At 37.9% G+C, this 26,495-nt stretch overlaps 1 protein-coding gene across 1 annotated transcript; it reads left to right on the plus strand.

Annotated features, from left to right (window-relative positions):
- Positions 1 to 954: 954 nt before the first annotated feature.
- Positions 955 to 19,088, plus strand: LOC126176859 (coiled-coil domain-containing protein 115). The gene is made up of 2 exons (XM_049924046.1): positions 955 to 1,210; positions 16,977 to 19,088. The coding sequence occupies exons 1-2, from the start codon at positions 1,181 to 1,183 to the stop codon at positions 17,550 to 17,552; spliced, it is 606 nt and encodes a 201-aa protein (XP_049780003.1). The 5' UTR covers positions 955 to 1,180; the 3' UTR covers positions 17,553 to 19,088.
- The last annotated feature ends 7,407 nt before the right edge of the window (positions 19,089 to 26,495 follow it).

The raw sequence follows: 26,495 nt of genomic DNA on the forward strand, positions 1-26,495 counted from the left end.
CATGCCATAGCCAGTCTATATTTTATTTACTCTCTACTTCGACCATAATCAGTTATTTTGCTACCCAAACAGCAAAACTCATCTATTACTTTAAGTGTCTCATTTCCTAATCTAATTCCCTCAGCATCAGCCAACTCATTTTGCTTTTGTTGATGTTCATCTTATATCCTCCTTGCCTTCATGAAACCATAAGTATTAATTTAGCTAAAATAGTTACCTGTGAAAAGTAGTGTCTGACTACCCAGTTTTATTGCTTTAGCCATAGGCAACACAATGAACCAGTCTTAAAAAATTTATGTATCGCTTTCGGAGATCAGCACTGCAATACGAACACTTCAGAGTCGTGTGAAACAAAGACAACCCTCTCTGTTATCCATTTCATAATGATTGACCCTTGACTTTGAGCTCATATGCCGATTATATCACATGACGAACATCGATGTGTTGTACCTTTCTTGAAACGTGGAAATATCAATTTTTATTTAGCGTATGAATATTACTTTCTAGTTAAAGTGGGAGCGACATACACTGCAATAGTTCTTTTTCTCTTACTTACTGTCTGACATCTCTGACTCTTCAAATCGCACACTCTGCAAAAAACGCTCGAAAAAGCACAATATCTATTAAATATTACAACGTATGTCGGCCCCATTTCGGCTAAAATTTTATACTCAAACTCCAAATAAAAATAAACATTTCCACGATGCCAGCAAGGTACAACACATCAATGTTTGTTATGCAATGTAACGAGAATATGAGCCCAAAATCAGGGGTCAGTCATTGTGAAATGGACAGTAGAGAGATGGTGAGAGCAGTTCCACCTATAGTGGCAGTTGCTCTTGGGTGGTGGTAGGGGAAACTACCCGATGGTATCTTCCAACTTTTCTGACTGTCAATCAATGTTCTGTCTGGTACAAGTTTCCAATAAGTTGGCAACGCGACTGTTTTGAAACGCTAAATTAAATCTCTGACGGAAGCCGATACTGGTGTTTGTAAACAGTGGACAGTTGATCAGCTGTGTTGGTGGAAATAATTTTCGAGCGTGTAAACGAACGTTACCATTATTTACTAATGCAGCAGCGAGCAACTGCCAAATGTCTGTTTGACAGACAAAATTAACTCGCAATTTTAGTAATTCAATTTTTTAATTGCTCAAAAAATCGAAGTGAATTTACTTGAAATGGAGCATACTGGTTTTACAGAAAAAACCGTAAGGAAATTTTCATTACTCTTACTTTAAGTGTGTTATATGCCGTCTTACTGTTATAATGCAGCGAATTCAACAAATTAACAGGAACTGTGACATTTGCTGTCAACGTAATTCTTAAGTGCTATGTGTGTGTTGTACACGCTCTTCTTTCTGGTTGAACTTAAGAGTACAATTTTCTGCCGTGCTGATGAAACAAGACCGAAGGAATACCCTTATGTATAAGTAAATCTGTGAGTTTTCCTCTCATTATTATAAACTAACTTCTTTAATAACCGTGTTTTAGCCAAATCATATGCCATATGAAGGGGACAATGGACCTCGCCGTTGGTGGGGAGGCTTGCGTGCCTCAGCGATACAGATAGCCGTACCGTAGGTGCAACCACAACGGAGGGGTATCTGTTGAGAGGCCAGACAAATGTGTGGTTCCTGAAGAGTTGCAGCAGCCTTTTCATTAGTTGCTGGGGTAACAGTCTGGATGATTGACTGATCTGCCCCTGTAACACTAACCAAAACGGCCTCGCTGTGCTGGTACTGCGAACGGCTGAAAGCAAGGGGAAACTACAGCCGTAATTTTTCCCGAGGGCATGCAGCTTTACTGTATGGTTAAATGATGATGGTGTCCTCTTGGGTAAAATATTCCGGAGGTAAAATAGTCCCCCATGCGCATATCGGGGCGCGGACTACTCAGGAGGACGTCATTATCTGGAGAAAGAAACCTGGCGTTCTACGGATCAGAGCGTGGAATGTCAGATCCCTTAATCGCGCAGGTAGGTTAGAAAATTTATAAAGGGAAATGGATAGGTTAAAGTTAGATATAATAGGAATTAGTGAAATTAGCTGGCAGGAGGAACAAGACTTTTGGTCAGGCGAATACAGGGTTATAAATACAAAATCAAACAGGGGTAATGCACGAGTCGGTTTAATAATGAATAAAAATATAGGAGTGCGGGTAAGCTACTACAAACAGCATAGTGAACACATTATTGTGACAAAGATGGACGCAAAGCCCACGCCTACTACAGTAGTACAAGTTTATATGCCAACTAGCTCTGCAGATGACGATAATGATGAAATAAAAGAAATTATTCAAATAGTGGAGGGAGACGAAAATTTAATAGTCATGGGTGACTGGAATTCAGTAGTAGGAAAAGGGAGAGAAGGAAACATAGTAGGTGCATATGGATTGGGGCTAAGAAATGAAAGAGGAAGCCGCCTGATAGAATTTTGCACAGAGCACAACTTAATCATAGCTAACACTTGGTTCAAGAATCATAAAAGAAGGTTGTATACATGGAAGAACCCTGGAGATACTGACAGGTTTCAGATAGATTATATAATGGTAAGACAGAGATTTAGGAACCAGGTTTTAAATTGTAAGACATTTCCAGGGGCCGATGTGGACTCTGACCACAATCTATTGGTTATGAACTGTAGATTAAAACTGAAGAAACTGCAAAAAGGTGGGAATTTAAGGAGATGGGACCTAGATAAACTGACTAAACCAGAGGTTGTACAGAGTTTAAGGGAGAGCATAAGGGAACAATTGACAAGAATGGGGGAAAGAAATACAGTAGTAGAAGAATGGGTAGCTTTGAGAGATGAAGTAGTGAAGGCAGCAGAGGATCTAGTAGGTAAAAAGACGAGGGCTAGTAGAAATTCTTGGGTAACAGAAGAAATATTGAATTAAATTGACGAAAGGAGAAAATATAAAAATGCAGTAAACGAAGCAGGCAAAAAGGAATACAAATGTCTCAAAATTGAGATTGACAGGAAGTGGAAAATGGCTAAGCAGGGATGGCTAGAGGACAAATGTAAGGATGTAGAGGCTTATCTCACTAGCGGTAAGATAGATACTGCCTACAGGAAAATTAAAGAGACCTTTGGAGAAAAGAGATCAACTTGTATGAATATCAAGAGCTCTGATGGAAACCCAGTTCTAAGCAAAGAAGGGAAAGCAGAAAGGTGGAAGGAGTATATAGAGGGTCTATACAAGGGCGATGTACTTGAGGACAATATTATGGAAATGGAAGAGGATGTAGATGAAGATGAAATGGGAGATATGATACTGCATGAAGAGATTGACAGCGCACTGAAAGACCTGAGTCGAAACAAGGCCCCGAGAGTAGACAACATTCCATTAGAACTACTGACAGCCTTGGGAGAGCCAGTCTTAACAAAACTCTACCTTCTGGTGAGCAAGATGTATGAGACAGGCGAAATACCCTCAGACTTCAAGAAGAATATAATAATTCCAATCCCAAAGAAAGCAGGTGTTGACAGATGTGAAAATTACCGAACAATCAGTTTAATAAGTCACGGATATAAAATACTAACGCAAATTCTTTACAGACGAATGGAAATCTGGTAGAAGCTGACCTCAGGGAACATCAGTTTGGATTCCGTCGAAATATTGGAGCATGTGAGGCAATACTGACCCTATGACTTATCTTAGAAGCTAGATTAAGGAAAGGCAAACCTACGTTTCTAGCATTTGTAGACTTAGAGAAAGCTTTTGGCAATGTTGACTGGAATACTGTCTTTCAAATTCTGAAGATGGCAGGGCTAAAATACAGGGAGCGAAAGGCTATTTACAATTTGTACAGAAACCAGATGGCAGTTATAAGAGTCGAGGGGCATGAAAGGGATGCAGTGGTTGGGAAAGGAGTGAGACAGGGTTGTAGCCTATCCCCAATGTTATTCAATCTGTATATTGAGCAAGCAGTAAAGGAAACAAAAGAAAAATTCTGAGTAGGTATTAAAATCCATGGAGAAGTAATAGCAACTTTGAGGTTCGTCGATGACATTGTAATTCTGTCAGAGACAGAAAATTACTTGGAAGAGCAGTTGAACAGAATGGACAAGATCATGAAAGTGATACATAAATTTTTTAAGACTGGTTCATTGTGTTGCCTACGGCTATAGCAATAAAACTGTGTAGTCAGACACTACTTTTCACAGGTAACTACTTTAGCTAAATTAATACTTATGGTCATGGAGGCAAGGAGGATATAAGATGAACATCAACAAAAGCAAAACGAGGATAATGGAATGTAGTCGAATTAAGTCGGGTGATGCTGAGGGAATTAGATTAAGAAATGATACACTTAAAGCAGTAAAGGAGTTTTGCTATTTGCAGACCAAAATAACTGATGATGGTCAAAGTAGAGAGGATATAAAATGTAGACTGGCAATGGCAAGGAAAGCGTTTCTGAAGAAGAGAAATATGTTAACATTGAGTACAGATTGAAGTGTCAGGAAGTCGTTTCTGAAAGTATTTGTATAGAGCGTAGCCATGTATGGAAGTGAAACATGGACGATAACTAGTTTGGACAAGAAGAGAATAGAAGCTTTCGAAATGTGGTGCTACAGAAGAATGATGAAGATTATATGGGTAGATCATATAACTAATGAGGAGATATTGAATAGGATTGGGGGGAAGAGAAGTTTGTGGCACAACTTGACTAGAAGAAGGGATCGGTTGGTAGGACATGTTCTAAGGTATCAAGGGATCACCAATTTAGTATTGGAGGGCAGCGTGGAGGGTAAAAATCGTAGAAGTAGACCAAGAGACGAGTACACTAAACAGATTCAGAAGGATGTAGGTTGTAGTAGGTACTGGGAGATGAAGAAGCTTGCACAGGATAGAGTGGCATGGAGTGCTGCTTCAAACCAGTCTCAGGACTGAAGACCACAACAACAACAACAACAACTACATGATGTTGTTCTGCAGCAAACTTTTTTCATAACAACATTAACCATTGAGTCATGTTGTTCAGTTTTTGATCTCACAACTTGTATTCAGTAATCTGCTGACTGTGATGGTGCATGCAGGCTACGTGCTTACATTATGTGTGTTTATGTGTACCGTGACACTGCTAGCTAGGTTTGGTTTCCCATTGAATATTCCAGATTTTAATGTATTTACCTAAGTGGATGGCATTTGGAATGTTTTTGTTTGCAGTTTTGCTTGTAGATTTTAGTTTGAATTTACTTGAATTGATTTATTTTGAAATACTGTTACATAGGCATTGCTTATTGTGTACCCGACACATATTAATTGTATTACATGGATCATAAAGTGGATTGTATCCACATGTTACAATTCTGTTTTGTCACAATCACATTTCTTTGTTGGAGCATGTTGTTTACAAGACATATAAAGTTTTAGTGGAGCTGGTGATTCATTCAGATTGATTATCTCGACTGTAATTTTTTTTTTTTTTTTTTATGAATTTTTAGTGACTGACCAATAGCATAGCATGATGTCTAATTTAGGTTGTAAGGTGAAACTGATTTGTCGAAAGTGACAAATGGGTCAGTCTTCGTTCATACACCTTGCGTTAGTAATATAAACTTTCCTGAGGGGGTAATGAAGGAAAAACACTTTCTGAATGTTATACGAAACTTAATGACACTTACAATTGCATCCAAATCTAACCCTTACAAGCAAAGTAGTGTCATGGTAAGAAGGTCAGAGAAACAAATGGTTTTATTGCTCATTTTATGCTGCTACAATTTACTAAATTTTAGGTACAGTTTACACAACCATCACTTTTATAGTTTGTTTCTGCAAGAACAAGGTATATTTAATACTGGAGGACAGTGTTAGTATGAAAAAGAAATAAGCTTCAAGCGATTAAGACCAACTAAGCAACTGGCTTAAGAGGCAAGAGGATATTCAATAACTCACTCACTACACATTCAGTGTGGCTTTAAATGCCACTTTGAGATTGTTTGCCAACTTGATAGACCGTAAGTTTCCCATACCCAGTCTCTCTGTTGAGATTTGGTGATCGCCACTCACCATCTGGCGGCGACTCCTCATGGCACTTCAGGCATATCACTGTTTCCAGTCCACCAGCATACCATACTGTTGCTCATACAGCTTTGGAGAATCTATTCTCAAGTCATCCATGAGCAACAGGGCTTTTGGGATCTGAGAAGCATGAGCTGGAGTCACTTGGTGTGGAGGCACATATAAACACAAATTGACAGTTGGAACTGACTGCTAGCCTGGTTACTACCAAGGCTCAAGGTAATTTTATATTTAGTGTGGTGCAGGAGCACTGCATTCTATTTCAGTTTTAATACAGTTTTTTTTACATTTTAAATGAGCACCAAAATCATGTACCTTTATTTGTGGATGAGTCTAAGCAGGGGACTCCCTTGGCTGCTCAGTTACATTCTCTGATCCTGTCATCATTTTCAATGCCAAGTTATATAAGATCTTGAGGGCACTGGAGCAGATGAGGTATGTTGCAACTGCTAAATTTCTCATCTGTTCTGACTCCCTGAATGCCCTAACCCTCTACAACATTGTACCCAACAGATAAAGCAGTCCAGGATATTCTGGACACCCTTCTCCATCTGCAAAGGATAAGAAGAGGTGGGTCTTGCTTTTTGGTATCGTTACATGTGGGTATTAAGGGAACAAAACTGCAGAGTTAGCAGCCAAGAAGACATGTTGCAATAATCAGATAGCTGAGCCACCCCCTATATGCTATCACTTCACTGTTGAGGTACAGAATCATGTGTAGATAGGAAGAATTGTAGCTGGAAGTGATAGACAATAAACTGTGTTTAGTAATGTGAGCAGCTCCACAATGGCACACCTCCTTCTGGCCATACAGATGGGATGTGGTACTTCTGACTTGTCTTTGCATAAGATGTAGCCCTATGATAGGTAATTTCTTGCTCTGGCAGGAGGAACTTCCAATGTGTGGTGCTCATGGTATACAGACCACAGTGCACCCATTTTAGTTGACTGTGTTTTATATTTTAGTGAAGTCTGCGTTGTGTTGTTCGTCTTCTGTAAACCACCAGACAGAACATCAGCAAGAAAATCGTATGCAAACATTCTTATAACCTTAATTCAGTAACTTGTAGATCTGAAGGTGAAAAATTTGTGAATTACACATTTGTTAATAGCAATTCTTTTCTTTTTCAGAGACAAAATTTAAATTTTTTGTGAAAACATAATCTGATTAATTACTGAGAGGCATTGAACATTTTGTTAAATAAGTAGACTGCTAAATTGTGTCTGTAGCAGACTGAAAATCTTGTCATGGAGGCCATAAACAATAGTTTCAATCACCCCACCCTGAAACCCCTAGTGTATGGGTGGAGCATAAATTGTGTCCCTCAGTATAATCTAACATTGTGTTTTGTGACTATTATGCTCTACTTAAGCTACACCCTTTGATGGAGAGGTGTAGTTGAAATGCTCAATGATTTATAAACAGATCATTTGATTTCAACATAAAAAGTATTCAGCATATCAAAACCAGTCAAAAAACTAGAAACATCAGCCAGTTTCCTGAAAAATTACTTGTGAGTTTTTGCGGAACTGTAAAGCGAGGGGTCGTGCAAATAGAATGTAAGGGAATGACAAATACTTATTAAGAACAGTGACTCCACAGTTGGAAATAACTAAGAACTTGAAAACACTTAAGCAACAGTTTTAGAGAATATGACTGTGAAGCATACTAAAAATTTAGGCTCCAAAGTAAATTCATTGTGCCTGGTAGTTTTCGTATATTTATTGGTGTCAATTTAAATGAAGACTGATTGTTTTTTTTATTATTTTTATGAGTATGGAGTAAAAGGGCAAGGAAGGGAAAATTGCAGGAGAGGAGACATTAAAACTGGGTTCTTTCTGTTAAAAATCACTCTCTGAAAATTAATTTTAGAGGTTGGATACTTTTACTGACATAAGATGCTGTATCTTTCACTATTTTCTGAAGAAGAAAAATATTCAAATTACAGTGCAACTCATGATGTACTAGGGGCAGCTGGTTGTTATTCTCAGACTCAATTGCATATTGTAGGTAAACATCCCCCTAAGTTTTGCAGTCATTTTCTTTAAGTTAATTCATTCATTGAAAAGAGCATTTTCAGAGTGCCACCCACTCTTCAAGTCATTATGCAACATGAAAAGTGACACGAGACAATGTTCTCCATGATCACAAAGTCCATACACTTGTTGCAGTTAATTTTTTGGCTTTAATCTTCATACCAAAATGTACAAAGATTCTTCAAAATTTTATAGCTTCTTTTCCTCATTTATTGTGGTATCCAGTTGCTGTCAGCACTTTTTGATAATTTAGTCAAGTCCACAATCTGTTTCATAGCCAGCAGGCACCCTGGAGTGCCCTCTTCCTGCCAGTAAAGGAAGCAATCATTACACATGGGAAATAGGCAGTTGCAAAGTGTGGGAAATCTCACATTTCCTGAATTGATCCTCATTCTGAGGCTGAGTCAGTTTTTCTGCTGCTATTGTCAAATGTTCCAAATTTTGTGCTGTTTTGTCTAGATTGGCCCAACTTTTTTAAAATTGCTATACAGCTGAATTATTTCTTTATAGCATAAATATGTATGCAGCTGTAAGATAAATGAGTTGCACTTGATGAAAGAACATTTACATCTCAAACAGTTTTTGTATAGATCTACCAAGTGATCTGGTAGATGTTCCCAGTAGTTAAAATGATCTAAGCCTGCTCATGTCATAAAAGTATGAAAAAAATAGATTTTTCTAGATACTAAGTCATAAAGGAATTCATGGAAATAAGCAAATTGATTAACTAATCAAGAAGTGAACACACTGTGGTTCAATTTTTCTTTCCATGCATGCTGTCATTCAGTTGTTGAAGTGGAGGGTTGCATAACACAAAGTTAATGTCACACTGTAGGTCTTTTTACTAAAGCAACATATTTATCATGCATCTGCTCCAATTACAGGAATAAATGCCCCTGTTTTGGTGCCATATGTAAAATTGGTCTGAGTCACATGACAGAGAGAACTCACCAGTATGTGATATTTATGGCGTATGTATTTCTGTATCTCTTAATAAGAGGATAGCATTAAATCTAAAAATGAACTTCCATGGTGTAGTGGCTAATGCTGTGACAGAAACTCACTGTCAGTGCCTTTACCTGTTCCTCTCCTCAGTTAAGTTGTGTTTATCTATTTTGTCAAGAATAAACCCTGTACCAAAGCATGCAGGTGTATCTTTCCTTTAATATCTATCTAAGTTAACCAATATTAGGTATTGTCTGTATATTTATGGCACACAATCTGAAAATCTTAATTTGTGATGTGACTGAAAAATGAATCATTCAACATCTTTATGATTTATTGTGCAAAATGTTTCATGGAACATGAAATTAACTAACTAACCAGCTCTTCCCTCACTCAGCTTATGGGATTGTGGATGTTCTCCACAATCCAATAGTTTGCTTGTGTTGGCATCAGTAAATGGAGGTAATCCATATCACCCCAAGCTCTGGTGCATGCAGTGTGGTGTAGTGGTTAAAGTCACTGGCTGTCATACTGCAGGTCAACTGTTGAAATTTGACCATCACAAGTTTTTGTTGTTTCATATTTATTATTTCTGGAAGGTTTTTGAAACATCTTATGTTCGTAATGTTTGCATATTCTGGAATATTCAATGTTTTTATAAATAGCTGCACTTTCCATCCAGGAAGTTATTTTCTTCCTGGCTATGTGTTGGTGTTCATGATAAACATGCTTCCAGTGCTAAGTTTTCCATTTCATTGATGACTCTGCTTTCAGGTTTGAACTTGAGTGTTGTTATAATGTAATATTGTTTGTTGGAGGCGATGAGTAATTGAAAACATTGACACAACCGTCTCTCCAATTAAGCAAAGTACTCTGGATGATTTTGCTCCCCAATATTCCACAGCCATTATCTGTCACCGTACAGAGGTACCAGCCATTTGCCTAGTGGCCAGCTTCAGGAAAATTAAGTGAGGCGACCATCTTGGATATGAGTTTGCCACAGATACAAATCCTCCACGGACAGCAGTCACGAAGATCTCCAGAAATTTGATTGATATCATCAATGGTCAAGCTGTCTGGGCACTAACCAACTCAAGGGCTTTATTTTCTTTGATGTCAGGTGCTTATCATTGTCAGCTAAAGAAGACTATGTTCTGTGATTCAAAAGCGATTGTGCGGAAAGTCACAAATGGGAAATATGCCCAGCCAATGGGAACATGTATTGCAAGAAAAGCTGTCAATGACATTACACTTCCCTTTGAATTTATCATTTGACAGAATGTAAGTCATAATGTTATTATTGGATGGGATTCCTTGCAGGCGTCATAAATATATTGTGGAAGATCAGAGCTTCAGGTTGAGGAAGCTATTCCAACAAGCACATGACAAAGATTACTCTGAGCAGTAGTTTGCCATTGAAGACATTGTTACCTCATCATCATCAACAACAACAAGACAAGTTCCAGGTGTCAGTCTAGATGCTCAGTTAAACAATGAAGCTTTTGTTATTTGTAAAAAGTTACTCAGGCTCACAGAAGAACTCTACATGCCAGTGATGATCATAAGCATTGTAGTTGATCAAGGAAAACATTGCATCACTAATCATTTTGAGTATCCACAACTCATCCCTAAAGATATGTGTGTATTGATAGCCAAGCCAATACAGGAAGAGCAGTGTAGTGTCATCGGCAAGGAATTGTATGCCACTACCAGTGCAGAGAGTAGGAGAGGGAGCTATATTGAACTGCCAGGAGTGTCTGACCTGACTGAGGAACAACATCGACAGGTGATAGACATTCAATGTCAGTCTTCAAATGCTTCAGAACTGGAGTGGAGAAAGAACAAACCCAGTGGCTTGCAATAAAACACCTTATCAACACTGGGTATCTACCAGTTAGCCTGCGATCATAGACAGCCCTGCCAGCTGAACAACAGGTAATCCAGAAGAAAGAAGATGCTGCAAGATTACATCATTGAATTTTCAGAGATTCCTTTGTCATCTCCTTTGGTCCTTGTGAAGAAGGACACATGCCAATTATCTGCATTGAATATCAACGACTAAACAGAATCACAAGGAAAAATGCCTTTCCATTGCCACACATTGGCAACACCTTAGGCTCCTTGAAAGTAGCAAAGTATTTCTTGACTGTGGTTATGCAGACAGTCTGCTGGCAAACTGATGTAGATGAGGGTGACCAGGAAAAGACTGCCTTAATAAATCCTGGCAGCCTCTACGAGTTTAAAATTATACCGTTTGGACTGTGTAACATACCAAACACCTTTGAACTTTCGATGGATGACCTGTGCTGTCAACTTAAATGAATAATGTGTCTTTGCTATCTGGATATCATTGTCATTTTTTCACAAACATTGAAGAACATGCAAGTTGTCTGAAAACTGTGTTGAAGTGTGTTCAGACTGCAGGTCTCTGCCTGAATCCAGAAAAGTGCCTCTTCACTGCCAATGAAGTAAAAAGCTACGGACACCAAGTAAATGGTGATGGAGTTTGTCCTCATCCAGATTAGGGATGGCAATTATCGCTGAAACAACTGGTTTTTCGTTATATCAGTCCCCACTCTAGGTTTACTTGATTGTTAAACTGCTCAACATAACAATTTTCTGAGATCTTATGGTTAAACCACTCAACTGTTTTGTGAAATAACTGACTTTCAATTTTTTTCTTCCTATTGTTTCGTATAATAAATGTACAAATCAAGCATAGATTGAAAAATTTTGACTCTCTCAGTTTCAAGATACATAGAATCAAAATATTAAATTATATAGCCAAATACAACAAAATTAGTCTGTCCACCATTTACTGCTTTTCCCGAAAAAGTGATAAGTGGATGAATACTATAAAAAATCACCAGTCTTCTCCTACTGATTCCTTTTTTTATTTTTTTTTTTATTTATTTTTTATTTTTAAACTCTGCTCAAAAATCATGCTATCGGGGATCAAACCACTATTTGGACAGTAGGAATAGTCAGGGCTAAAGGGTGGAAACTGAAGTAGAACAACTCTGTTTCTCGTGTTTCTTTGTCTGGAAGGGCTACGTGCAGACAAACGCATATTATGTGGATATAGGCAGCAGATCAGCTGCTGTCTATTTTTATTGTATACTATGAATGAATTGTTAAGTTTTGAATTTTTTACGGTTGCCATAATTGAGTTCCTCTCTTATTATTGTAATTATAGAAATGACAGAAAATCTACTGTATAGAATGGTGGGGGGGGGGGGGGGGGAGGAGGAGGGGGGGCTCTTGCAAACTGCACGTACATGTGTATGTGTACCTTAATTCAGAACACATGGCAACAGGGACATTATTATCTCAGCATTGCTGTACCAAATCTTATGCACATGGCTGTTGCCAGTTTCTGTTGACATTGTAATTAAAATAGCACTGATTGCTTTTCCAATTTTCTGTAATAACACAATATTTCAAATCAGTGCAAACTGTACAAATAAAAAGTACTCCCTTTTCAAAAAAGGTTTATTTAAAACTGAAAAATTTTAGAACTGCTGCTGCTGTGGATAACTTATATTTCAATTTTTACTCGGCTATTAGTAAAGAAATAAAAAATTCCTTTTATGACCAAGACCAAACAAATACTGAAAAATACTGTTTATTTAGAATTAAAATACTGGTATCGGTTTTAACCGGTTGGTTTTTCCCATCCCTAATCCAGATAAAATAAGAGCAGTCTCAGATTTTCTGACTTCTCAGCACATATGTGATGTAAAAAGTTTTGTTGGAATGTAGTTACACTACCAGCAATCCATAAAGAATTTGTGTACCAAGGCATCTCACTTTCAAGAATTGCTGCAAGGAGGTGTCAAATTTTCCTGGAATGAGCTGCAAGAAAGAGCTTTCCTTTTCCTTAAGAAGGTAATAACATCTTCTCTAGTCGTAGCATTGTATGACTAAAAGCCTACATAGAACTTCGTACTGACACTAGCAGTTGTGGGATAGGTGCAGTTTTAGTACAAATTTAAGAAAGTGATGAGAAGGTGTAGCTAATGGCTACAGAGTAGTCTTCAAGACTGACATGAACTACTTTAAACCGGAAAAGGCCCCTTGCAGCTGTTTTGTCTATGAACAAATTCTGACCATACTTTTTGGCAAACCATTCACCATTGTGACAGACCACTGTTCTCTACTCTGGGTGTCTAGTCTGAAGGATCCATCGAGTCGACTGGCGAGATGGGTACTGAGGTTTCAATAATGCAATGTCACAGTGGTATACAAAAGCAGACACAAAATGCAAGGATGCCCACTGGCTTTCAAGGTATCTCTTGGTGCAGCAGAGCAGTGTGGATGCAGTCTCAGCCATCAGTGCATTAAATGACAATGCTGCTGAACTGAGGTAATATCCACAACTGTTGAAAACAATAGAAGCCTTGAAGGAGAAGAAACCACCCAAAGGAGAATTCTAGTTAATAAACAGAGAATTGCATAAGAGGAGCTGTAATCCAATGGGGCAGAAATGGCTGCTCGCCGTTCCAGCTCGTTTACAGCTAACTATCCTGATGTTTTTCCATAATGCTCCACCATATGCTCATGCATGATTCTTGAAGACTCTAGACAAAATCAGACTCACGTATCACTGGTCAGGTCTCTACAGATCCATTAGACCCTATGTTAGCCATTGTAGGGTCTGCCAATGACAGAAGCAGGTGCCACAATTACTTTTGGTGCATCTTGTACCAATCCCATGTGCAGCAGCACCAGGTCACGTAATTGGAAACTACCACTGGGGTAGGTTCCCTAAGTTGACAAATAGCAATTGGCGGATAATAGTCTCCACTGAATACCTCATGTGCTATGCTGCCACCAAGGCTGTTCTGACTGCTGCAGCTCCAGAACTTGCTGAGTTCCTTGAAAAAGACATTATTTTGAAGGACAGAGCCCGCTTTATCATTATCTTTGATCGTAGAAAAGTTTTACAGTCGAGACTAGTACCAGAGGTACTCTCACATTCCAACATCACCCACAGGATGACAACTACCTGCCATCCACAAACAAATGGGCTTACAGAATGCTGTAATAACACATTGACAGATATGAGTTAGATGTATGTTGATATGGAAGAGAGAGAGAGATGGGAATTTAGTACTGCCCTATGTAACTTTCGCATACAGCAAAGTGAAGCAAGACACTACAGACTTTACACTGCTCTTTTGCTCCACAGTTGTGAGGCTGAAACAGCAGTGGATATACTGTTCCCATTTCAACCAGATGCTAGTTGGGATGATTACATGATACATCATCACCAGGACTGAAGAAGCAAGGCAGCTGGCTTACATACAGACCCTAAATGCCCAGGAGAAAGACCGAGAGTACTGTAATGTCAAGCATTGGCCACTGAGAGACAGCCCTGGAGACAGTATAGATTTTTACATCCATGCAGAAAATGGGACTCTCGGAAAAGTTACTAAAGTACTATTTTGGGCCTTGTTACTTTTTAGGGGTCACATATAAAGTCAAAAATTATAACCCTTCACTAAGAAGACAAAACCGCAGAGACAGTGTCCATGTCCTCAGTATGGAGCCCTACTACAGTCCAGAGGGGTAGATTGATGATGGGTGATTCAAGGAAACTGAAGACCCACTCAACAATCCTCAAGCTTTGTAGTGAGCGGCTAGCTTTGATGCTCATCATGGTGAAGAGGATGTAACAAAATGGGTAGAGTGTGATGAGGATGTGCCAGTGATGCCATACAGAGAATTGTTGACAAGATCTAGATCAATTTGCTGCAGTCGCTTCCAATGAAAAGTTCTAAAACAGTGGATCACTCTTTCTTCGGACGGGGAGCAATGCCACAAGCTATGATTCATGCAGTGTGGCATTATTGTTAGCTGTGCTGGCAGCCAAGCTGCGGGTTGCCTGTTCGAACTTGACTACTAGCAGTTATTTGTTATTCAGTAGTTATCTTTCCTGGGAGGTTCTTGAAATATCTTATGTTTGTGACATTGTATATTGTAGAATATTCAACATTTGTATAAATACCAGTATTTTGTAGTATTGAGTATTTATGTAAATAGATGCACTCTCTGCCTCGGAAGTTGGTTCTGTGCAACTATGCGTTGCTGTTCATAGTATAAGTGCTTCCAGTACAAAGTGTTGTATTTAAGTGGCGAGCCTGCTTTCATATTTGGTCTTGAGTATGGTTACAGTGTATCAATATTATGTAAAGTCATCCTTTCCATGTTTGTCAGAAATAATTTTGCTAGGACAACTCAAGCCCGTCCAGCTATGCAACGAAGTTGTTAGCCCCAAGAGTTGAATTTACACCACCTGTGACATACAGAAAAATGGCCTTTGGCAGATACTTCTAACTGGGAATATAAATCTTATCTGATATATTTGAGCCACTCTTCCTCCCTTTCTACCTTTTGGAAATCAAATTCCTCTTCAGCCATTGAGATCATTTGCTGGGTTTCACCCGTACCCAGTGACGGCATTGCCTGTTGCGTACTACTATCCAGAGCCAGATTGACTCAGTTTTTTAATGTTGTTGTCACACCTGATCCCCCCCCCCTCCCCCCTCCCTACTATCCCATCTATTGTAAAACGAGGTCCTGGGACCAGCAGTTGTAGTATCTGTTTCTTGTAATTCAGTGTTTGAAGTAATTGTAGTTATAGCTTCTAACATTCTGTAAAAAGTACTGAATTTTGTATATGGATTGGAGTCTTTGAACCATATGTTGATATTTTCAGGTATTTAATTCTATTGAATAAATAATAAGATCCACCCTTTTTGATAGAAAACTCACTTTGAAAGTGATGCATTATTAGAAAATCTTATTGAGGAATTCATAAATGACATAAATCATTGTGCTCCGTGTTCTGAGATAAGCACAGAACACAAATACCTTAAAAAGAAATGATGCACAGTACAATTGTAGTAAGCCTGTCATTACTTTATTGAACCTCTGTCCGTTTCTGGTTTAGCCATCAGTTTCCAGCTGGCATTAAAACTTCTTGTTGATTCATACTTTGATACTGAGGAAAAGAGTCTGTTTAGATTTTAACATTAACTGAATTGTTTCTCACAATATTCCTCTTCATCAGAGAAAGCAGGCTTTCTTGTCTGGTATTTATGGTGTTGCTGATATTCACGTGCATAAGGCCATGGTCCAAGGCATAATTGTCTGCCTAATATTTCATCTTTCAATGCAGGAGACATTCATCAGAAGCTCTAATAACCCAGAAAGCAGTTACAGACTCAAAAAAGCTCAGCAACCTGAACTGTTTAGCTTTTAACTGTTTGGCTTGCTGAACCTTCTCTAGTCAGTAAATGATTTCTCATGTTTCCAGCACAGGAAGATGAAATGTTAGGCAGACAGTTATGTCTTGAACCATGGCCTTATGCCCATAAAACAAATATTCCTCTTGTCTGAGATGGAAGTCTTGTCACTCCATAAACAAATTATACAGTCATGAAATACATTAGAGGAAGGTAAGTGGGGAACTTCAATGGTGATTTATATTCAAATGTGTGCCTGATAACACAGTGATGAGTGTATGATTTGCCTGTGTCTGTCAGCTAAGTCTGACTGCCAGTTAAAGTGACAGCCTGGAAGACTCCAATCAGCCAAATATAAATTTTTACTCTGCCAACAAAAATTCTATCTAGATAAAATAATTCTCATACTTTCTATTTTGTCTGTCCTCAGAAACAGCTGATTCTCTAATAGGACATCAAAGGAAGCATAATTGATGGCCATAGTCTCTGACTGCTGAGGCAAGACTCAGTAATAATTTCTGAAAGTAATATATAGGTTGAAATCAAACAACGTAGCACAAAAAAGCCAAAACAGAGAAAAAACTTTGGTTATCTCATTCTTGACAAGTAAAAGATTGAAAGGAAAATTTAGTTTCTATACTTGGGAATTATTCTTTTGCAGCATTATAATAAGTTATTACTCATTTTTTGCTATATAGCCTTTTATTACTTTTCACAGGTCAAAATGGACATTGAAGAAACTTGTAAGAAACTGGATTTGCTTTGCATAGAGGAACTGGAAATAATGGAAGAATATATTCGTTGCAAGGTTGAATTGGAAAAGCTAATGAAAGCTGGTTTCCTGAATATCGCCAAAGCTCGTTATATAATGGGAAAAACTTCTGTTTCATCATTGCAACTGCCTTCAGAAGATGCTTCAGATGTCACTGCACTATGTAAGGTCGTTTTAGACCAGAAAAGTTCAGCTGAAGATAGAGAGTTTCAGCTCATGTTAGATTTCAAAGAACAAGGCAAACAAGTGGATGGTGTGACTCCTGCTCCCCGGAAGAGAAACATCACTGATGAGAACAAACTAATGGAGGAGAAACCTGATTCCAAATTTAAGACTCAAGATTCTGATCCTCTTAGGTGGTTTGGTGTTTTAGTGCCACAGAATTTACGGCAAGCACAAACTAACTTTCAGTCTGCCCTACCATTGGTTATTGAATGTGCTAACCTTCAGCTGAAGTTGTTAGATTCCTATGACAAACACAAAAAAGCTCTAAGGAGGAAAAAGGATATTTCTACAACATGATAATGTATTTTTTGGCGCTATAGTGAATTGTGTACATCTTATGAAATGAGCTGCCAACTTATGTATGCATTCCACATAATCTTTGTGTTACTAATAAATAAGTGCATGAAGCATTATTGAACAAATTATATGTGGAGTTGGTGGCGGTGGTGGTGGTGGTGGTAAAGGAGTAAACAACGAACTGTATATTTTCTACCTTGATAATTTTGTTGTTGTAATTGTTTCATTTTTATATTACTTTAAAGTTAAAAAATACAAACATTGTAAGTAAATATACATAAATATGTTGGAGCGAACTTGCAATGCCAAAGTCAAATTTGATTGCAAAACTATGGCTAAGAATAAGAACAACATCCATCTTTCAGTTATTGAAACTGAAATGAATAGACCAGGGCTGTTTCAAAGATCTTGAACATTGAGCTGTTTGAGCAAGGTTTTTGTCTTGATGAGCTATCAGAGAGGAGCACCATTCAGATTGGCAGAACCAAAATGGGGCAAGATGTGCGATGTAAGTTGAAAGCAATAGACATGTTATTCAGCCTAATTACAATTTGACATATAAAATGGTGTGGTCTTTTGCAATTTCCAGTCTGGGTTATACATGAAATTAATGACATTTAAAATAATGTTACTTTATCCACTATAATGAGTTATATACATTATATAATTGTATTTACCAAAATTTTATCCGCAATGAGAGTGAAGAATCAGATCATTAGGTTTTTGCTTTGAAAAATGCTGAGCTTATATAGACAAGGAGCAGGTTTGAAATCCATATCTGTGTATCCTGATAAAGTTTACATGTTTTCCTTAAAACGAAAGAGCTGAAAGTTGGATAATTTCTTAAAGAAGCCATCCCCACCCCACCCTCCTCTAACTGAGCTAATGTTCTATGTCAGAATGACCTCATGTTGCATTTCATGTCTTATAACCGCCAGTGCCCAAGTATTACATTACTTATGTGATGTTCATTTGTATGTATGTTCTTACTGCTGTACAAACTGTTTCTTCAGTATGTAAAAATGCTGAATAATTTTGGAGAATTTTACAGATGAAAACCAGTCTTCTGTATTTTCTATGGTTACCATTAGTGATGTGAATAAATATATCATGTACTGAATGAAAAATTGTCGCAAATATCTTGATAAACAGGTTCATTGTTTAGCAAGTTAATGTTAAGAATGTGATGCTTAAGCTAAAAGCACTTACCAGGTGTGCAAGAAATATAATTTTATTTACATCATAGTGAGTGTTGCGTAAAAAAATTAATTTCTTTGTAGCCTACATAAATACAGCAGTCTTAACAATGTGCTGTGATCTTTAACATGTTACTTAGAAAAATAGGACATTGTATTTATGAGGAGTTACGATTTCTTTTTGTTTTTGAAACAGTGTCAACAATGGTTCAAATGGCTCTGAGCACTATGTGACTTAACATCTGAGGTCATCAGTCCCCTAGAACTTAGAACTACTTAAACCTAACTAACCTAAGGACGTCACACATATCCATGCCCCAGGCAGGATTCGAACCTGCGACTGTAGATGTGACATATGCCAGTTTACAAATACAATATAACCAACTTTCCCAGTGAAACAGCATGACAATTTACTAACTGTTCAGAGGCTACCTCAGTTTCTAGCATGTGGATTGGATGTAATGATTACAGAAGAAAAAAGAAAAAGTAATGTAAAAAAACCATAATTGTAGATGTTGTCATGAAGACCATATTATGAAAAGAGTGTAACATATGTAGATCATGCACAAAAATTCAAATATAAGGCGTGGCCTGTAATGGTTGTTTCTAAATGAACAAAAACTATTTCACTCTATTGTAGCAGACACACTTAGGTACCACTGATGAATTGAAATGTTTATCTTTTTAATTACCATTATGTTGATGTTAGCATGTGGCAGAATTTGTCTATATCACGTTCCAACCAGTTAATAGAATTATTTTTGTTTTCAGTGTAAGTGTAATTCTTTTCATTCCTGTCATTCACAACAGTATTTTGGTGGTTTGCATATAGTTTAAGATATTCTGTAGGAAGTATTCACAATCTAATTGTGTCAACAATACTTAAAATTACGCATTGTCAGAAAATATAGCTTTGGTGAAATTCTCATGTAATGTGATTTAAGTGTCCTCTTGCTGGTACCAGAATTTTTCTTGTTATTTGTTTGCTTGGAACCAAAATATTGGATTTGAAGAGATAATTGAGAATTCAAATGATAGGTACATGCCTGCATGCAGTTTATATGTTTCTGTGTATCCTGTCTTGTTTTAATAAGAAGCCATGTTCTGGTTGATGCTCTTCATGGAGATTTTCTTTGTATCAGTACTAAATGTTTTATGTATAAATTTGACCACTAAGATGAAAGTGAGACTCATCATCTATCCACAGGAAATAAAAAAAAGGTTTTTTTTTTCAAATTCTACATATATATCAGTTCCTGTTCATAGTCAGTTTGTTTTCTGGTTCATAAACTATACTTTATAAGAAGTGTAACCCGAAATCATATTTTAAGGTTCTGTCCATATGAAAGAATCAAATTATGTCAGTTGTTGGAGACAGTTATCTAATAGAATCCAGAAGGTCAACATGGATCCAATTTTTTTTTGTGCATGGCTGCTTCAAGAGAGACACTAACAATGCGGTAAGGATTTAGTAATTATGTTCCTGGACACTGAGCAGCCTTATTATAGTATGAAAAGAAGTAGATGGGATTTAAATTTAAGGCAAAGAAGTGTGAAATGGTGGTGACAACCAGGAATAAGGTATCTGTGTGTGTGTGTGTGTGTGTCTTGTTTTGAGTGAGGGGCATGTAACATCATAATGCCAAAAGGCAAACAAGTTTTGTACTGACAAGGGCCATCTTTGACCTCAAACACTCTGAGCTGCATGAAGCCAGGCCTAGAATAACAATCAATCATAAAAAAATTAAAAATAAAAAGCAGTGACCTGTGTCATTCCCATGCAAAACATGGCATTCTACCACAAGTGACATTTTAGTAGGGAGAAACAAAGTAACAGGATATCAGTACCATCGGAGGAAAATTATACATAACACGATGACATCAGTGTATCATTACATTTTCCATCAACAGTGCCAAAAACCATCCGCTTAAAGTAATTATAATAGTGCAAAACACATATCCTACCCACCTGATAATGGTTATGTCAGTTCTCATACTACAGGTACAGGATTTCAATGAAGCAGTTAAAACAAAGTGGCAGAGAACAATGTGCACACCTGACTGAAGCCACAGTTTTATATTCAAAATCACTTTCACATTCAGACAGTTTACTATCAGAAATCACACTATTTACATTTGTAAATGATGATATGGGTATGTCAATGTCATAACCTGACTTTCCCCAAGCATATTGCAACATAGGTGTATACTTCGGTGCAAAAAATTAGTTGTAAATCATAGAATGAAGTTTGATTATGAAATAACGATCTAGAAGAGTGCGCTCAGTGATAGCCTCTTTCTACTTGTTACGTATTCACCAAGGACTCAAACTGGAAAATGTTTCATGTGTTCTTTAGTCATTTTTCCACTTTTGCCTGGCTCCACATGAATGTTTTGTAGGCTGAAGTATTTGGGCAGAAACTGCCATGTGCCTCTTGAAAACAGATTTCAACTTGTTTACTGGTCTGCTTGTCATTGATAAAGCCACATCAATTGTATATCTGTGGGTAGAGGTATGGACAGAATGTAACACACTAGCTGTAGTTTTCTCTCCTCTGCGAGACAATGTTGATGATGAAGACATTTCATACTGGAACTGACTTCAGTCACTGTTCCAGACATTTCCTTTCTCCAAATCCTGTTCTTTCATAAACATGTTCACATCCTCCACAATCTGTTGTACCTTCTGACATATACTATTATTGTCTTCTTTGTCCTTATGTGTCACAAATGTAGTAATATGCCTGGATGAAATGCCATATTCAGCCATATGATTGTTCCTAAAAGAAGTTAAAGCTCTGAAATTGTCCAAGCCAGCTATTTTAGATGCTTCTTGTGCCCACATTTGTAGATGCCAATAATGAACTGCAGATCTTTAAGACCTTGCTCTACTGAATTGCAATATTACATGTTCTTCTATAGTTTGTAATTGTGGCAGTCTGTTTCCTTTGAAACGAGCTCCTACTTCCTTTTGCTAAACACACAATTTAGAATTAACCTGCAATTTGATTTACTTTTAATATGCTTCATCAGTCTGCTATAGGAATGATGCCACAATTGTAATAGTCTTCAGAAATTTTCTCTAGTGTGGTGTCATCAGTATCTTCTAATACACTGGGCTTTGACTGATTGGGTGGAGATAGTTCATACTCACTTTGACTGGACTGTTGCTATTGCTGTGGAGATTAATGTCATCTACTACTTGAACAGCCAACTTCTTCATGTCCTTCAAAATCAGTATATCTGTCCAGCATAATGTCATGTATTTTTGTGTCATACCTATTATATTTTTGAATTATTACATTATGTAATAATATCCTTGACCCCAATTTCATTTCCATATTCAGCATGCTGCAATTTCGTTCCTAATATTTGGACTACATTTGTAGGATTAATTCTCTTCATATCACTGTACACAGCAACACACCAAAAAAACACAATACAGTACAATACAGCTCGAGTGCTTGCTGTTACAGCTACATGTCATCGTCTGATTAGCAGACAAGCACAGAGTTTTGCATGGAAATCACAGAGACAACAGTTGATTTTATGGCTGAGTGTTAGTGTAAGTAATGTTTCATGTGGTTCTGAGTGTTTGAGGCTGAAGGTGTCCCTTGTGAACGATATCAGTTTTTTGAGTCTTAGTTGGCAAAAAATGACACCTTTGAAAGAGTGTATCCACGTTTAATAATTACACATACTAAAAGGTATTGTGTGGTAAGAATTAATGGTTTACAGGATTTATTAATATGCCATTAAATCAAATTCACTTATATTACTCAGTAAGAAGACATTATATCAAGTTTCAGTGAATTGTGTTGGTACGATTATGAGCGATGAAGGAGTGGGGTAGAGAAGCCTGAATCTGCTTGGTTTTGCTATAAGTTTGTAGAAGAAGTAGCCAGGAGGCAGAAGACTAACAATTGAATCTCATGTGATGATCATTTACAGTATGGCATTTGTATAATAATTAAGTTTAGTTAGTACATGCCTCAAGAGGAATTGCTATGAAGAGAGTTCAAGACAGTTCATCAATACTGTCTTCTTCTTCTTCTTCTTCTTCTTCTTCTTCTTCTTTTGTCTTAAGGGCAAAGGAATGATTGTAAATATTTATTACAAAACATATTCCAACTTACTCAGTTTTACTGCGATAATATAGCAGAACATCTAGTTTATAGGAATTTATCAACTTTTTTTGCCGTGCTATGGACCACAAAGATTTTTATCTCTTCCCTGATTGTATTTTCCTCTTTTGCCAGTAGATTTTCATTTTTGGCTGATTGTGCTTCTTTTCTCTGTTTTGACCATTTGCAGGCACGACATGGAACTGGCGTCGTATGTGACATAAGGTTTTTAGTAATTTTGACTTTTTCTCTGAAAACTTCACGATCCTGAATGTCATCAAATGAAATTTCAGCTTCCAGTAAATCCTTTTTAATTTGACTTGCCCATTTTGAATATACAAACTAGGTTGACAAAATTGTAATGTTGATGCATAGTGACAGTGAACATACCGAGGCAGACCAAAAATTCAAAGACAGTGCAAGGATGACAGAGGAAAGCTCTGTGATGAGGCTTATGACAATCAGAACCAAGGACAATCACATGAGTCTATGTCTGCCACAAGTAAGTAAAAATATAGAAGAAGGAGGAGGTACTGCATTCAGCTCAAAACAAGGAATACTGCATAAAGTTACTCTCAATAAAAATGAAAGCAGATCTTTCCATTCAAAATTTTGTTGTTGTGGTCTTCAGTCCAGAGACTGGTTTAATGCAGCTCTCTGTGCTACTCTATCCTGTGCAAGCTTCTTCATCTCCCAGTACTTACTGCAACCTACATCCTTCTGAATCTTCTTAATGTATTCATCTCTTGGTCTCCCTCTACGATTTTTACCCTCCACCCTGCCCTCCAATGCTAAATTGGAGGTCCCTTGATGCCTCAGAACATGTCCTACCAACCGATCCCTTCTTCTAGTCAAGTTGTGCCACAAACTTCTCTTCTCCCCAATCCTATTCAATACCTCCTCATTAGTTATATGGTCTACCCATCTAATCTTCATCATTCTTCTGTAGCACCACATTTCAAAAACTTCTATTCTCTTCTTGTCCAAACTAGTTATCGTCCATGTTTCACTTCCATACATGGCCACGCTCCATACAAATACTTTCAGAAACGACTTCCTGACACTTAAATCTATACTCAATGTTAACAAATTTCTCTTCTTCAGAAATGCTTTCTTTGCCATTGCCAGTCTATATTTTATATCCTCTCTACTTCGACCATCATCAGTAATTTTGGTCCCCAAATAGCAAAACTCATTTACTACTTTAAGCGTCTCATTTCCTAATCTAATTCCTGCAGCATCACTCGATTTAATTCAATTACAATCCATTATCCTCATTTTGCTTTTGTTGATGTTCATCTTATATCGTCCTTTCAAGACACTGTCCATTCCGTTCCGTTCAGCTGCTCTTCCAGGTCCTTTGCTGTCTCTGACAGAATTACAATGTCATCAGTGAACCTGAAAGTTTTTATTTCTTCTCCATGGATTTTAATTCCTACTCCGAATTTTTCTTTTGTTTCCTTTACTGCTTGCTCAATATACAGATTGAATAACATTGGGAATAGGCTACAACCCTGTCTCACTCCCTTCCCAACCACTGCTTCCCTTTCATGCCCCTTGACTCTTATAACTGCCATCTGGTTTCTGTACAAATTGTAAATAGCTTTTCGTTCCCTGTATTTTACCCGTGCCACCTTCAGAATTTGAAAGAGAGTTCCAGCCAACGCTGTCAAAAGCTTTCTCTAAGTGTACACATACTAGAAACGTAGGTTTGCCTTTCCTTAATCTCTCAGATTAAGATGAAATACATTTTTGAAAGTCTCTTTGGGTTTGCTGCAGGTTCCTAAAATCAACTTGATTCATTATTTTGACAACCCAACTGTCCACTATCTTTGGAAGGATGCTGCTGAGTGTATCTGAGAACTGATGTCAAGGCAAACCTGAAGAGGTTTTCAAGACCTATTACACCAGGAAAGCCTACAAAGTCACAATAGTTGTTTGTTCTTTTTCTGCACTTAAAGTATTAAATGTTTTCCTGTTACAGTGCCCATCTCTTTCTTGGCATTCCCAGACATCTTCAATGTACCGGACTATGATTTCTGTCATTGTTCATTCTGTTGAGAAGTTAACTCCATTTTATCCTGTTGGCTTCAGTTTTGTTTCTTATATTAAACTTATTTAAATAATCCTTTTGGAACGTGGCTGTTTCTTAATCTGTCTATTCTGGAACAGACGATCACAAACCTAAGAAATATCTTTCAGTTGCATGGATGTTACTTCCTTGTCATTTGTGAATGACCGCTGAAGACTCATTTTTGTAGAGTAATGTGGGGATGGCCATTACTTTATAAAACTTGATTTGTGTTAACTTTTGTGTGTTTTTTTTTTTTTTCAAAAGTGCCTGTTCATTGTTCTGCATGTGTTTCCAAATCTTACTACTTTCTTGTTTATATCTTTATCATGCTCATATATGAGATCACTTTGCTGATAATAAAAATAGCTGACCTGTTTTACTACTAATAATTGTTGCTTGTTTGTTGAGTGCCTTTTTGTCACACACTGAGTTATCCAAGTAACAATACGAGAGAAGGAAAGTTGCTACTCACCATATAGCAGAGATGCTGAGCCGCGATAGACACAATAAAAAGATTCACACAATCATAGCTTTCGGCCATTAAGGCCTTTGTGAGCAGTAGACACACACACACACACACACACACACACACACACACACACACACAAAAGCACAAGCACAAGCACAACTTGCACACACATCTGCAGTCTCAGAGAGCTGAAACTACAATGCGAGCAGCAGCACCAGTGCATGATGGGAGTGGCGACTGGGTGGGGGCGAGGAGGAGGCTGGGGTGGGGAGGGGGAGGGATAGTATGGTGGGAGTGGCGGACAGTGAAGTGTTGCAGTTTAGACGGAGGGTAGGAGAGAAGGTGCGGAGGGGGGAAAGGAGAGAAATAGAAATAAAAGAAGTTAAAAGACTGGATGTGGCGGTGAAATGATGGCTTTGTAATGCTGGAATGGGAACAGGGAGGGGGCTGGATGGGTGAGGACAGTGACTAATGATGGTTGAGGCCAGGAGGGTTACAGGAACATAGGATGTATTGCAGGGAAAGTTCCCACCTGCGCAATTCAGAAAAGCTGGTGCTGGTGGGAAGGATCCATATGGCACAGGCTGTGAAGCAGTCATTGAGATGAGGGGTATCATGTTTGGCAGTATGTTCAGCTACAGGGTGGTCCACTTGTTTTTTGGCCAAAGTTTGTCGGTGGCCGTTCATGCGGACAGACAACTTGTTGGTTGCCATACCTACATAGAATGCAGCACAGTGGTTGCAACTTAGTTTGTAGATCACATGACTGGTTTCACAGGTAGCCCTGCCTTTGATGTGATAGATAACGTTAGTGACCAGACTGGAGTAGGTGGTGGTAGGAGGATGTATGGGACAGGTCTTGCATCTAGGTCTGTTACAAGGGTATGAGCCATGATTGGGAGCAGGGGTTGTGCAAGGACGGACGAGTATATTGTGAAGGTTCGGTGGACGGCGGAATACGATGGTAGGAGGGGTGGGAAGGATAGTGGGTAGGACATTTCTCATTCAAGTAAAGTATTTTATTAATGAAAGGGTGTGTGTAGTTGTATATAATTGCATATAGTTGAAAATACATCCTTT

The sequence above is a fragment of the Schistocerca cancellata genome, chromosome 3, assembly GCF_023864275.1.
Source record: "Schistocerca cancellata isolate TAMUIC-IGC-003103 chromosome 3, iqSchCanc2.1, whole genome shotgun sequence".
Taxonomy (NCBI): domain Eukaryota; kingdom Metazoa; phylum Arthropoda; class Insecta; order Orthoptera; family Acrididae; genus Schistocerca; species Schistocerca cancellata.

Coding starts and splice junctions, on each gene's coding strand:
- LOC126176859 (XM_049924046.1), top strand. CDS start 1,181: ATGGAGCATACTGGTTTTACAGAAAAAACC. Junction 1,211..16,976: donor CTGGTTTTACAGAAAAAACC/GTAAGGAAATTT, acceptor TACTTTTCACAG/GTCAAAATGGACATTGAAGA.